At 41.4% G+C, this 14,882-nt stretch overlaps 1 protein-coding gene across 1 annotated transcript; it reads right to left on the reverse strand.

The window, feature by feature from the left end:
* Nucleotides 1-313: 313 nt before the first annotated feature.
* LOC117957154 (clumping factor A-like) lies at nt 314-9,853 on the reverse strand. The gene is made up of 10 exons (XM_034892751.1): nt 9,798-9,853; nt 8,417-8,452; nt 8,082-8,120; nt 7,601-7,630; nt 6,843-6,872; nt 5,855-5,881; nt 3,611-4,250; nt 2,973-3,556; nt 1,029-1,085; nt 314-417 (listed from the first exon to the last, which is right to left on the reverse strand). Exons 2-10 carry the CDS (start codon nt 8,424-8,426, stop codon nt 407-409), a joined length of 1,428 nt encoding a protein of 475 aa, XP_034748642.1. The 5' UTR covers nt 8,427-8,452; nt 9,798-9,853; the 3' UTR covers nt 314-406.
* Between the last annotated feature and the right edge of the window lie 5,029 nt (nt 9,854-14,882).

Raw genomic sequence — 14,882 nt, forward strand, 5'->3', positions numbered from 1 at the left:
GAAGAAGTAGTAGAAGAAGAACAAGAAGGGATGACTGTGATCGTTGTTTCCGGTAGTGTACGTGGCCGTGCACGATTTGAGACAACACTCCTCCGTCGTCATGTGCGCTCTATGCAAGACAGGACGTAGTGCACGAAAGGTTCTGTCTGGGCGGAGCTGACGGGAGAGGGTTAGGGGGTTCTGTCTGGGCGGAGCTGACGGGAGAGGGTTAGGGGGTTCTGTTTGGGAGGAGCTGACGGGAGAGGGTTAGGGGGTTCTGTCTGGGCGGAGCTGACGGGAGAGGGTTAGGGGGTTCTGTCTGGGAGGAGCTGACGGGAGAGGGTTAGGGGGTTATTATCTTAGGTTTGAGACACAGACGCAGTGTTGATGTACCTGCAGTAGGCTTCCACAGGTCAGAGGTCAGCGGCTAATTCAAGGCTAAGAGAAGGAAACACATTACAAGATTAATCAATTCATAATTAATGATTAATAAAGAAGGAAACAGATTAAAAGGATTTATCAATTGATCAATTATTAATTAAGAAAGAAGGAAACAAATTCTTAACTGTGATTAGCTGTGAGCTGGATCTGAACTGTGATTGGCTGTGAGCTGGATCTGAACTGTGATTAGCTGTGAGCTGGATGTGAACTGTGATTGGCTGTGAGCTGGATGTGAACTGTGATTAGCTGTGAGCTGGATCTGAACTGTGATTGGCTGTGAGCTGGATCTGAACTGTGATTAGCTGTGAGCTGGATCTGAACTGTGATTGGCTGTGAGCTGGGTCTGAACTGGGATTTACTGTGAGCTGGATCTGAACAGTGATTGGCTGTGAGCTGGATCTGAACTGTGATTGGCTGTGAGCTGGATCTGAACAGTGATTGGCTGTGAGCTGGATCTGAACTGTGATTGGCTGTGAGCTGGATCTGAACTGTGATTGGCTGTGAGCTGGATCTGAACTGTGATTGGCTGTGAGCTGGATCTGAACTGTGATTGGCTGTGAGCTGGATCTGAACAGTGATTGGCTGTGAGCTAGAGTGGTGATCTTTACCCTTTGCGGTGGTGGAGGTGGAGTCGTCCGGTGTGTCTGGTTGATCGGCAAACGGCACTACAGAAAGAAACAACAGATAGACACAACAGACAGAAACGACAGACAAAAACGACAGACAAAAATGACAGACAGAAACAACAGACAGAAACAACAGACAGAAACGACAGAAAGAAACAACAAACAGAAACAGAAACAACAGAAAGAGGATGTAACTCCTGGTCTCTCCAGTACTTTATGATTAACATACTGACTAATAAATATAATAATAATATACTAATGAAGTATTTATGATTCTGATGAGCAGTCCAGAGGGACAGTCCAGGGACCAGAGCTTTCAGCTACCAGGCTCCTCTCCTGTGGGACCAGCTCCCAGTCTGGGACTGGGGACCAGAGCCTTCAGCTATCAGGCTCCTCTCCTGAGGGACCGGCTCCCAGTCTGGGTTTGGGGAGCTGACACCGTCACCACATATAAAAGTAAACGTAAAACTCTCCTCTTTGATGAAGCTTATAATTAGGGAGTGATGAGTTGTAGCGTCCGCCTGGACCAGGGGGGGAGGGTGTATAGCTACACAGCACCCCTTCTCTCCTCTGCTTCTCTCTCCTCTGCTCAGGTCTGCTGGCTCAGGTCTGGCTCAAGTCTGCTGGCTAAGTTCTGGCTCAGGTCTGCCTTGCACCTCTCCTTCCATCTGCGTGAATTCATGTCTTGGTAATAATTGTCACTAACTCAGCTCCAGGGAGATTCTTCCCCTCAATTCTGATGTTTCATCACCTTTCACTTTTCCTTGGATTGTTGTGGCACCTGGATCATGGTTGCAGCTGCCGCCGTGGTCCTGCTTGATGCCGTGCTATGTCCTGTCTCAGTGTCTCTGTATATCTGTGTATTTGTATATCTGCATATCTGTATCCGTGTCTCTGTATATTTGTATATCTGTATATCTGTGTAACTGTATATTTGTACATATGTATCAGTGTCTCTGTATATCTGTATATCTGTATATCTGTGTATCTGTATATTTGTGTATCTGTTTCCGTTTCTCTGTATGTCTGTGTATTTGTATTTTTGTATATCTGTATCTGTGTCTCTGTAGATCTGTCTATCTGTATATCTGTATCCGTGTCTCTGTATATCTGTGTATCTGTGCATCTGTATATCTGTGTAGCTGTATATCTGTGTATCTGTATATTTGTATATCTGCATCTGTGTCTCTGTAGATCTGTGTATCTGTATATCTGTATCCCTGTCTCTGTATATCTGTGTATCTGTGTATCTGTATATCTGTGTATCTGTATATCTGTGTAGCTGTATATCTATGTATCTGTATATCTGTGTCTCTGTATATCTGTGTATCAGTATATCTGTATCCGTGTCTCTGTATATCTGTGTATCTGTATATCTGTATACATGTCTCTGTATATCTTTGTATCAGTATATCTGTATCAGTGTCTCTGTATATCTGTGTATCTGTATATCTGTATCAATGTCTCTGTATATCTGTGTATCGGTATATCTGTATCCGTGTCTCTGTATATTATATATATATATAAACAAAGTTTTTCAATAAAGAATGGATCACACCGTCTACCAACACATGTTCAGTATAGGACAACCATCACATGATCAATATGGGACAGGCTACATACTGCTTATGTGCCGGCACCGCTGTGAGACTCCTTTTTTGAGACATGTCTCGGTGTTTGAGCATCTTCCATTTACACCGGAGGACGTCTCACGGCTTGCCTTAACCTTTGTCGGCCATTTTCTTTGCCAGTTCCTGATAAATGTGTCCTTAGATAACCCCTGTTAGGATCTGACACTAGGTTGATCAAATTAATATCTTTTTATCTTTTCTGAGATCTCAAAGCTAGCAATTGGCTTACAGTGGCTAAAAACCTATTGTCTTCTGGCGGTACAATGAAGCTGAATGCTAACCAATCACAGTTTACCTTCAGTGGAGATGGGAGTTTCTGGACTCTTCTCCTTTGGTTCCACAGTGTCTGAGATTTCAGAGTCGTCCTGAATCAGCTCCTCAGAGTCCTGTGTGCCATTGGTGTCCTCATGTCCAGGACCAGGTTTGCTGTTTTTACCATCAGTCTGACTGTTTTTGTCACTCAGAGTTATGCTGTCATCATCTAACATTTCAAGATCTGTTTTACCTCTCTCCTCCTTATCTTCCCCCTCCTCCTCTGACATGTCAGCATCTGAGTCAGCTCCCTCTACCTCACCCTCCCCTTCCTCTGCTGGTTCCTCACTCCCTGCCTCACCCCCCTCCGTCTGGCTACTAATGCTATCATCTGGTTTTAGTATGTCAGCCTGATCATCAGAATCTGTCTCTTCCTCAGAATCAGTCTTAGAATCAGTCTGGGTATCAAAGTCTTCCTCAGAATCAGTCTTAGCATCAGTCTTGACATCAAACTCGTCCTCAGAATCAGTCTTAGCATCAGTCTTGGCATCAAACTCTTCCTCAGAATCAGTCTTAGCATCAGTCTTGACATCAAACTTGTCCTCAGAATCAGTCTTAGCATCAGTCCTAGCATCAAACTCTTCCTCAGAATCAGTCTCAGCATTGGTCCTAGTATCAAACTCTTCCTCAGAATCAGTCTCAGCATCAAACTTGTCCTCAGCATCAGACTTAGCATCAGACTTAGCATCTGACTCCTCCTTGGAATCAGTCTTAGCATCAGACTCCTCTTCAGAATCAGTCTTAGCATCAGTCTTGGCATCAAACTTGTCCTCGGAATCAGTTTTAGAATCAGACTCGACCTCAGAATCAGACTTAGCATCGGTCTTAGCATCAGACTCCTCAGAATCAGTCTTAGCATCAGTCTTAGCATCAGACTCCTCAGAATCTGTCTTAGCATCAGTCTTAGCATCAGACTCCTCAGAATCTGTCTTAGCATCAGACTCCTCAGAATCTGTCTTAGCATCAGACTCCTCAGAATCTGTCTTAGCATCAGTCTTAGCATCAGACTTGTCCTCAGAATCAGTCTTAGCATCAGAAGTATCTCCCTCTTCCTTCACTTCCTTCTCCTCTGCTTGCTCCTCACTCCCTATCTCTTCCCCCCCCACCTCCTGGCTGTCATCGTCCTTGCTGATGCTATCATCTGGTTTTATTAAGTCTTCCTCAGAGTCATTGTCAGTCTCTGTCTTAGAGTCAGAGTCCGTCCCAGAGTCATTGTCAGTGATTAACTTCTCGTCACTTTTAGCAGAATCGTCCTGGGAATCTGAGGATTAAAGATGTTACACACTCATCAATTATTTGGGATCAAATGCGTCAACTAGCCAATCAGAGTGCTGCTCTTTTGCTGTCAGGTGGCAGTGTAACATTATTTACTGATGAATACATGTCAGCAGCAACTGTAGTTGTATCTTCATGAGTCGTTGTAACGCAGTATATTGGTCGGTCTGACATGTTCTGTTAGTTTTCAAGCAACCCACCAAACCAGAAATGGAATTGCGCAGCATAAAAATAACCATCTCTACAGAAACATTAGGTTAAATTTTTCAATTCAGTTTTATTTATATACCGCCAAATTACAACAATTTTCTTTTTGCGCTTTTCATAAAGAGCAGGTCTAGACCATACTCTGATGTTATTTACAGAAACACAACAGTTCCCACCAAGAGCAAGCACTAGGCCACAGAGGCAAGGAAAAACTTCCTTTAAGAGCCAGAAATCGAGCAGAACTATGGCTCGGGGGGGCGGTTCCTAACACTTTCAGTGCCAGGGCGCCAATAAATAGTTTGAGCCCTTCTTACAGAAAGATCCCAGCCCTGTTCCCTGTCATGTTCTGGAGAGCCTGTGGCTCAGGGGTAGAGCCAGTAATCAGAAGGACGCTGGTTTGATCGTGCAGATGGAGCCCAGAACTGCAGACTTTACCAGTTCTTGCCAATTGCCAGACTGGTCTGTTGTGTATTGATTCTGTCCAGGAGGGCATCAGCCCTCAGACATAATGGTAGTTATAACTGAGCAGAAAAAAACAGGAAATAAGGACTGGAGACCATATATTACCCTACATTACATTTAGGTGCAGCTGTGGTAGTGGTAGAGCGGTTGCCTGCCAATTGGAAAGTTGGTGGTTCAATCCCTGGCTCTGCAGTCTCATGTCCCATGTAGAAGTGTCACTGAATCCTGAGTTGGCCCTGATGCTGCGCCATCTGAGTGTGTTTGAGTGTGTATCTGATGAGCCTTGGCCACGGAGTATGACTGTGTGTGATGGTGAATGGTTCCTGGACTATGCAAAAGTGCTGTGAGTAGTCGTTAAGACTAGAAAAGTGCTTCATAAAATACAGCTTCATCTAAAGCAACTGCCATTCACACACACGGATGGGACAGTGTCAGCAGCAATTTCTGGTTTAGTGACACAGAGAACGTTTGGGGAGAAAAACTAGTGTGCAAGACGAAAGTTGAAGAAAGTGGAGTATGTTCACGCATTATTGATACCATTATTGATGGCCTGCATGGCCCCTCATACGTATTGACCATGTACTCTATCTTCATTATAGCTGTAAGAGACAGCCCAAAAGCAGCCATTTTGTTCTAGAAACACATGTTTTTTTAATGTCATGTTTTCATGACATAAATCCAATTCCTTCAACATTTTAATCCAGGAATACTAAAAATACACAGATTGAGTGACAATGACAACAATTGTTAGTTATTATAAGTGTTTTGAGCAATCGTTAAGACTAGAAAATCAGTCCATTTAAATAATTCTTCTGATTTAATGACGTTATTTAATGCTGTGGTGTTCCATCAAATGAAGATCTTGTTATTTGCTTCATTTCAGACACACAAGACCAGATTGATCCTGAAGGACACACTGACCTTGGGCTTGAGCTGTTGCCGCTGAATCTGAAACAGAAACAGATACAGGGTTTCTTCCATGTTTTAGGAGGTTTAACGTCCTCGGCCAGTGATTTGGGTTGTCCTCTGAGTCTGACTCAGCTGGTTAACTGTTCCAGAGGAAAGACACCTGACACAAGATACCTGACACAAGATACCTGAGACAAGACACCTGAGACAAGACACCTGAGACAAAGACACCTGAAACAAGACACCTGAGACAAAGACACCTGAAACAAGACACCTGAGACAAAGACACCTGAGACAAGACATCTGAGACAAAGACACCTGAGACAAAAATTACCTGAGACAAGACACCTGAAACAAGACATCTGAGACAAGACACCTGAGACAAAGACACCTGAGGCAAAGACACCTGAGACAAGACACCTGAGACAAAGACCTGAGACAAAGACACCGGAAACAAGACACCTGAGACAAAGACACCTGAAACAATACATCTGAGACAGAGACACCTGAGATAAAGACACCTGAGATAAAACACCTGAGACAAGACACCTGAGACAAAGACACCTGAGACAAAGACACCTGAAACAATACATCTGAGACAAAGACACCTGAGACAAAGACACCTGAGACAAGACACCTGAAACAAGACATCTGAGACAAAGACACCTGAGACAAAGACAACTGAGAAAAGACACCTGAGACAAAGACACCTGAAACAAGACATCTGAGACAAAGACACCTGAGACAAAGACACCTGAGACAAAGACACCTGAAAAAAGACATCTGAGACAAACACATCTGAGACAAAGACACCTGAGACAAGACAGCTGAAACAAGACACCTGAGACAAAGACACCTGAGACAAACACACCTGAGACAAAGACACCTAAGACAAGACACCTGAAACAAGACATCTGAGATAAAGACAGCTGAGAAAAAGACACCAGTCCTTTGTCCTCTGTATGCTCAAAGACAAGCGGACGTCAGAAAGACGGATTACCTTCATCAGACGCGCCGCTGTCAGCAACATCTGTGGAGATAAATCAACACATTATAAGCATAATATCGTTACATTTATTATTATTATTATCATTATTATTATTATTATTATTATTATTATTATTATCATTATTATTATCATTATTATTATCATTATTATTGTTTTACATATAATAAAATAATAACTCTCCATTACAGCTGGCATAACATAATCTTCATCTCAGATCTGGAGACGTCTGTCCTGCTACCCTAACCAATCAGATTGGTCAACCCGCTCCCCTAACGAATCTGATTGGTCATTCCGCTCCCCTAACCAATCAGATTGGCAGTTGAGTCCCTTTACCCGCCTTCTGATTTCAACATGTCTAATCGGCTCAGCTGAAGGCCGATGGCACGGAACACACCAAGCAGACTGGAGTCAGGCAGACCGGTAGACAGACAGGTAGACATACAGGTAGACAGAAAGGTAGACAGACCGGTAGACAGACAGGTAGACATACAGGTAGACAGACCGGTAGACAGACCGGTAGACAGACAGGTAGACATACAGGTAGACAGAAAGATAAACAGACAGGTAGACAGACAGTTAGACAGACAGGTAGACGGACAGGTAGACAGAAAGATAGACAGGCAAGTAGGCAGACAGGTGGACAGTCAGGTAAACAGGCAGGTAGACAGGTAGACATGCAGGCAAGTAGACAGACAGGTAGACAGACCGGTAGACAGACAGGTAGACAGACACTTAGAACAACAGCTTACCTTGAGTCTCTTGGCTCACGGGAGCAGCAGCTGTTGAGAAATTCAACAGGTTGTTTAATGATGGGATGTCATAAAGTTGAGCAGACAGACAGGTAGACAGATAGATAGGTAGACAGACATACCAACAGACAGACAGACAGATAGGAAGACAGACAGACAGATAGGAAGACAGACAGATAGATAGGTAGACAGACAGATAGATAGGTAGACAGACATACCAACAGACAGACAGACAGATAGGAAGACAGACAGATAGATAGGAAGACAGACAGACCAACAGACAGACAGACAGATAGGAAGACAGACAGATAGATAGGTAGACAGACAGACCAACAGACAGACAGACAGATAGGAAGACAGACAGATAGATAGGAAGACAGACAGACCAACAGACAGACAGACTGATAGGAAGACAGACAGATAGATAGGTAGACAGACAGACAGACAGATAGACAGGCAGACAGGCAGACAGGCAGGTTACCTTGAGTCTGTTCATCAGATCTTGGGCTCTCAGTGGCAGCTGTTGAGACAAGAAACAGGCTTGAAAGATTGTCTTTGGTGTAGTGTGTGTGTGTGTGTTTGTCTGTTTGTGTGTGTGTGCATGTGTGTTTGTGTCTCTGTGTGTGTGTGTGTGTGCGTGTGTCTGTATTTGTGTTTGTGTGTGTGTGGCTGTATTTGTGTGTGTGTTTGTGTGCGTGTGTTTTTGTCTGTGTGTGTGCTTGTCTGTTTGTGTGTGTGTCTGTGTGTGTGTGTATGTATTTGTGTGTGTGTGTGTATTTGTTTGTGTGTGTCTGTATTTGTGTGTGTGTGTGTTACCGTTGGTCATGTGATCCAACAGCGCTGCACTTCTATCTGAAACATCAGAGACGAACGTTCATGTTATCATTATTAATCATTATTAAGTCATTATTAATAATTATTAAGTCATTATTAAGTCATTAATAATGATTATTAAGTCATTATTAAGTCATTATTAAGTCATTATTAAGTCATTATTAAGTCATTAATAATGATCATTAAGTCATTATTAAGTCATTATTAAGTTATTATTAAGTCATTATCAAGTCATTATTAATTATTAATCATATATTTAAAACGGTCTCGGTAGCACTTCTGTGTTTTAGGTGGTTCCATGTTGTCTGTTTGTCAGTGAACTTCCTGTTTTATTTTGAAATCCACTCTGTGGTTACATGCATGGTCACTTCTCTTCCTGTCTTTGTTGGTTTCCCGCCTTTTCTGGTTGTCTTTTCATACTACCTGTCTGCTCCACATACTACCTGTCTCTCTGCTCCAAATACTACCTGTCTGTCTGCTACACATGCTACCTGTCTGTCTGCCCAACATACTTCCTGTCTCCCTGCCCAACATACTATACTACCTGTCTTTGTGCTCCACATACTACCTGTCTCTCTGCCCAACACACTACCTGTCTGTCTGCTCCACATACTACCTGTCTGTCTGCTCCACATACTACCTGTCTCTCTGCCCAACACACTACCTGTCTGTCTGCTCCACATACTACCTGTCTCTCTGCCCAACACACTACCTGTCTGTCTGCTCCACATACTACCTGTCTCTCTGTCCAACACACTACCTGCCTGTCTGCTCCACATACTACCTGTCTGTCTGCTCCACATACTACCTGTCTCTCTGCCCAACACACTACCTGTCTGTCTGCTCCACATACTACCTGTCTCTCTGTCCAACACACTACCTGTCTGTCTGCTCCACATACTACCTGTCTGTCTGCTCCACATACTACCTGTCTCTCTGTCCAACATACTACCTGTCTCTCTGCCCAACATACCATCTGTCTGTATGCTTGACATACTACCTGTCTCTCTGCATTAGAGTCTAACCCTGTCTCTTCCTACTTGTCCATTGGATGAACGCATTAGCTAAATTACGTCATGACAATGATGTCATGTAACCCAGTGGGTATGATGTCATCACAGGGTCAAAGGTCAAACACTCGGCTAACTGCAGAGTTCATTTAAAAGGTTCAGTGTTTACCGTCAGCTGTTGTTCCCTCTAAAAGACAAGAAGACACAATATCAGAGAGACAGGCAAGCAGACAGACAGACAGGCAGGCAGACAGAGAGAGAGAGAGAGAGAGAGAGAGAGAGAGAGACAGGCAGACAGTAAGAGAGAGGGAGAGAGGCAGACTGACAGGCAGATAGACAGGTTCATATCTTACCTAGGACTGGAGCTGAGAGACAAACTGCTGCAATGGCAACAAGCAGCAACAAAACACACCTGTAACACACACACACCTAAAGTAAAACCTCTTGTTTCCATCCAGCAGCTTTACAGCCAATAAGAACCTGTGGTGATGACATCACGCGCTGTTTTAGGGTCAGACTGGGACATCTGATTGGTTAGAGACATTTGAAGGTGTTTCCATTCATTTACTCTGAATCACACAACATACGTCTATCATCACATGATCACTATGGGACAACATCACATGATCAATATGGGACAACATCACGTGATCACTATGGGACAACATCACATGATCTCTATGGGACAACATCACATGATCACTATAGGACAACATCACGTGATCACTATGGGACAACATCACATGATCACTATGGGACAACATCACATGATCACTATGGGACAACATCACATGATCACTATGGGACAACATCACATGATCAATATGGGACAACATCACGTGATCACTATGGGACAACATCACGTGATCACTATGGGACAACATCACATGATCACTATGGGACAACATCACATGATCACTATAGGACAACATCACATGATCACTATGGGACAACATCACATGATCTCTATGGGACAACATCACATGATCTCTATGGGACAACATCACATGATCACTAGGGAACAACATCACATGATCTCTATGGGACAACATCACATGATCTCTATGGGACAACATCACATGATCTCTATGGGACAACATCACATGATCTCTATGGGACAGGCTCCATAGAGCTCGTGTTCCAGCTGATAAGCACATATTGAGCTACAATAAGAAAACAAGGACGCTATCAACACATCGCTATGACGATACAGATGCAGCGTTTATCACATAAGCTGAATATCATCAAGATAAATTCTGATGAGACCGAAAATCTGTCCTTTAACTTGATATTTATGAAATTCATCAAATTTTACAGTTTCCATAAGCATTTGCCATTCAGTATCACGTAATTTAGTTCAAAGCTGTGGCTGAAACCAAGCCAGTGTCTCCGTCTGTCCCACTAGTCTCTGGCGTGGTCTGTTGACAGGAAACAGTTCTCTTTGATACAGAGCCAGGCTGGAGATTCACACCTTCACTCATTAAAGCACCTTTTCTTTGCTTTCTTTGTTGGAGCAGACGCCATTAAAATGCAAATGTGTTCCGACAGACTGGGGGGGGGGGGGGGGGTTCCTGTTGTTTCCCCTCAAAGTCTTTCTGCAGCTTCTGGGATCTCTTAGCTACACTGACAGGAGAACAACACTAATCTGGACCTTCCCTTCAACAGTGTCAGGGAAATAAAGTAAAGAACCGAAAGATCAGAGAGTAAAGAGAGTAATAACATGAGGTACTCTGAGTAGTTCAGAGAGTAAAGAGAGTAATAACACGAGGTTATCTGAGTAGTTCAGAGAGTAAAGAGCGTAATAACACGAGGTACTCTGAGTACTTATCTAGTAAAGGAAACCTAAAGGTGAGAAATGTCAGGTGGAAGATTCCAGGTGAGCCGAGGCGGCAGCCTGAAAGGTTAATGGAACCTCAATGTTCTATAACTGGAACCTCAATGTACTATAAATGTACTATAACTGGAACCTAAATGTAAAACAACTGGAACCTAAATGTACTATAACTGGAACCTAAATGTAAAACAACTGGAACCTAAATGTACTATAACTGGAACCTAAATGTACTATAACGGGAACCTAAATGTACTATAACTGGAACCTAAATGTATCTAAATGTAATCTAAATGTACTATAAATGTACCATAACTGGAACCTTAATGTACTTTAACTGGAACCTAAATGCACCATAACTGGAACCTAAATGTACTACAATTGGAACCTAAATGTACTATAAATGTACCATAACTGGAACCTTAATGTACTATAACTGGAACCTAAATGTACTACAATTGTAACCTAAATGTACTATAAATGCAATATAACTGAAACCTAAATGTACTATAACTGGAACCTCAATGTAATCTAAATGTAATATACATGTAATATAAATGTGCTATAAATGTGATATAAATGTGATATAAATGTACTATAACTGGAACCTAAATGTACTACAATTGTAACCTAAATGTACTATAAATGCAATATAACTGAAACCTAAATGTACTATAACTGGAACCCCAATGTAATCTAAATGTAGTCTAAATGTAATATACATGTAATAAAATGTACTATAAATGTGATATAAATGTACTATAACTGGAACCTAATGTACTACAACTGGAACCTAAATGTAAAATGACTGAAACCTAAATGCACTATAACTGGAACCTAAATGTACTATAAATGTAATATAAATGTAATTTAAATGTGCTATAACTGGACCCTGAATGTAATCTAAATATAATCTAAATGCAATATAGATGTAATATAAATGTTCTATAAATGTGATATAAATGTACTATAACTGGAACCTAAATGTAATATAAATGTAATATAAATTTAAATAAATGTAATATACCTGGAACGTAAATGTAAAATGACTGGGACCTAAATGTACTATAACTGGAACCTAAATGTACTATAAATGTGATATAAATGTACTATAACTGGAACTTAAATGTACTATAACTGGAACCTAAATGTACTATAACTGGAACCTAAATGTACTATAACTGGAACCTAAATGTACTATAACTGGAATCTAAATGTAAAATGACTGGGACCTAAATGTACTATAACTGGAACCTAAATGTACTATAACTGGAACCTAAATGTACTATAACTGGAACTTAAATGTACTATAACTGGAACCTAAATGTACTATAACTGGAACCTAAATGTACTATAAATGTGATATAAATGTACTATAACTGGAACTTAAATGTACTATAACTGGAACCTAAATGTACTATAACTGGAACCTAAATGTACTATAACTGGAACCTAAATGTACTATAACTGGAATCTAAATGTAATCTAAATGTAATCTAAATGTAATCTAAATGTAATCTAAATGTAATATAAATGTGATGTAAATGTACTATAACTGGAATCTAAATGTAAAATGACTGGAACCTAAATGTACTATAACTGGAACCTAAATGTAATCTAAATGTAATCTAAATGTAATATAAATGTGATTTAAATGTACTATAACTGGAACCTAAATGTACTATAACTGGAACCTAAATGTACTATAAATGTGATATAAATGTACTATAACTGGAACTTAAATGTACTATAACTGGAACCTAAATGTACTATAACTGGAACCTAAATGTACTATAACTGGAATCTAAATGTAATCTAAATGTAATCTAAATGTAATATAAATGTGATGTAAATGTACTATAACTGGAACCTAAATGTAATTAAATGTAATACACATGTAATATACAGGAGGTGGTAGGTTCCAGGTGAGCCGAGGCTGCAGCCTGAAGGGTTAATGGCCTCCTCGTTTCCTTCCCAGAGACAGAAGACAAAGCGTCTCTTCTTTTCCCGACGTATAGAGAGACTCGGGGGACAGAAAGCTTTAAGGTGCAGAGGAGAGTCGAGTGTCGGCTGAAAGGCCGAGAAGACTGAAGTCCTTTTAGAAGACTGAAGTCCTTTTAGCCCAGATTCCACAGAGACACAAGCTGTTCCCCCCACAGGATCTTATCCAGATTAATGATATCGAATGAAAAATGTTTCATGGAAACAGTCAAATCGGATGATTTTGATGAATCTCGACTCAGAGGAAATCCGTCGCTTTCATGAGATTTTTATCTTGATGATTTGGTAAACACTGATGAAACCTTATCTACTGAATAAATAATGAGTTGATTAAGTTTTAGGTCATTTTATGGTTGCAACCTCCCACAAAACGCAAAAGAAGAAGAAGTTGTAATTATAACCGCCAGAATTTCCTCTCTGTCTCACAGGGGGGGGGGGGCAACAAAGACAGATGGACGTGGACGGACGAGGAGATGAGAGACTTTCTGGATTTAATTTATCAGGACCTTCTGAAGGAAATGGCCGACAGAGGTTAGGACAAACCGTGGGACGTCCTGGGAGACAATGGAAGACGCTCTGAAAGACAGACATGTCTCAAAAAAAGAGTCTTGCAGCGGTGCCGTTTTCTTATTGTAGCTCGATATGTCTCTATCTGCTGGAACATGAGCTCTATGGAGCCTGTCCCACAGAGATCATGTGATGGTTGTCCCCCCATATTGATAAAGTGATGTTGTCTCAGAGACATAGAGAAACAGAGACATGGGCACACAGAGACAAGAGACAGATTTACACAGAGAGACACAGAGTCACAGAGACATACAGATTAGAGATACACAGAGATGCAAAGAGACAGATTTACACAGAGACACAGAGACAAAGACACAGAGACATATTTACACAGAGACAGAGAAATATAGAAACAGAAACACAGAGACAGAGAGACAAAGACTCACAGACACAGAGAGACACGAACAGAGACACAAAGACAGAGAGCCACAGAAAGAGAAACAGCAACAAAGAGACAGGCACACAAAGAGACAGAGACAACGAGAGACAGAGACACAGAGAGACAGAGACACAAAGATATAATAGACAGACATAATTTAGTAACAGAAAGATCGCGATTCATTAACTCAATGGCACAAAACATGACTCAGCATTATTACTTCATTACAGTTTATACTGCCCCCCCTTCCCCCTCCTCCTCTCCCCAGAGAGACACAGATCCTCCCCCCCCAGAAACATAAAAAGACACAGACCCCCCCAGAGACAAAGAGAGAGACAGAAACAGAGACACAGCCACCCCGACTTATTAACGGCTTTTCTCACGTTCTGTGAAGTCCGGCATTCTTTCTTTAACTTTTATTCACTTTCTTTAACTTTCATTAACTTTCATAAACTTTCATAAACTTTCATAAACTTTCATAAACTTTCTTTAACTTTCATTAACTTTTATGAGGTTTTCTATTCAGCAGCACAGTTGGACATGTGATGATCTGTGAAATCCACTTTAATGAATAAAGAGCAGTGAAATGTGCTCTAATGAAGAAAGAGGATAAATGAAATGTGCTCTAATGAAGAAAGAGAATAAATGAAATGTGCTCTA

Source organism: Etheostoma cragini, chromosome 14, assembly GCF_013103735.1.
Source record: "Etheostoma cragini isolate CJK2018 chromosome 14, CSU_Ecrag_1.0, whole genome shotgun sequence".
Lineage (NCBI taxonomy): Eukaryota > Metazoa > Chordata > Actinopteri > Perciformes > Percidae > Etheostoma > Etheostoma cragini.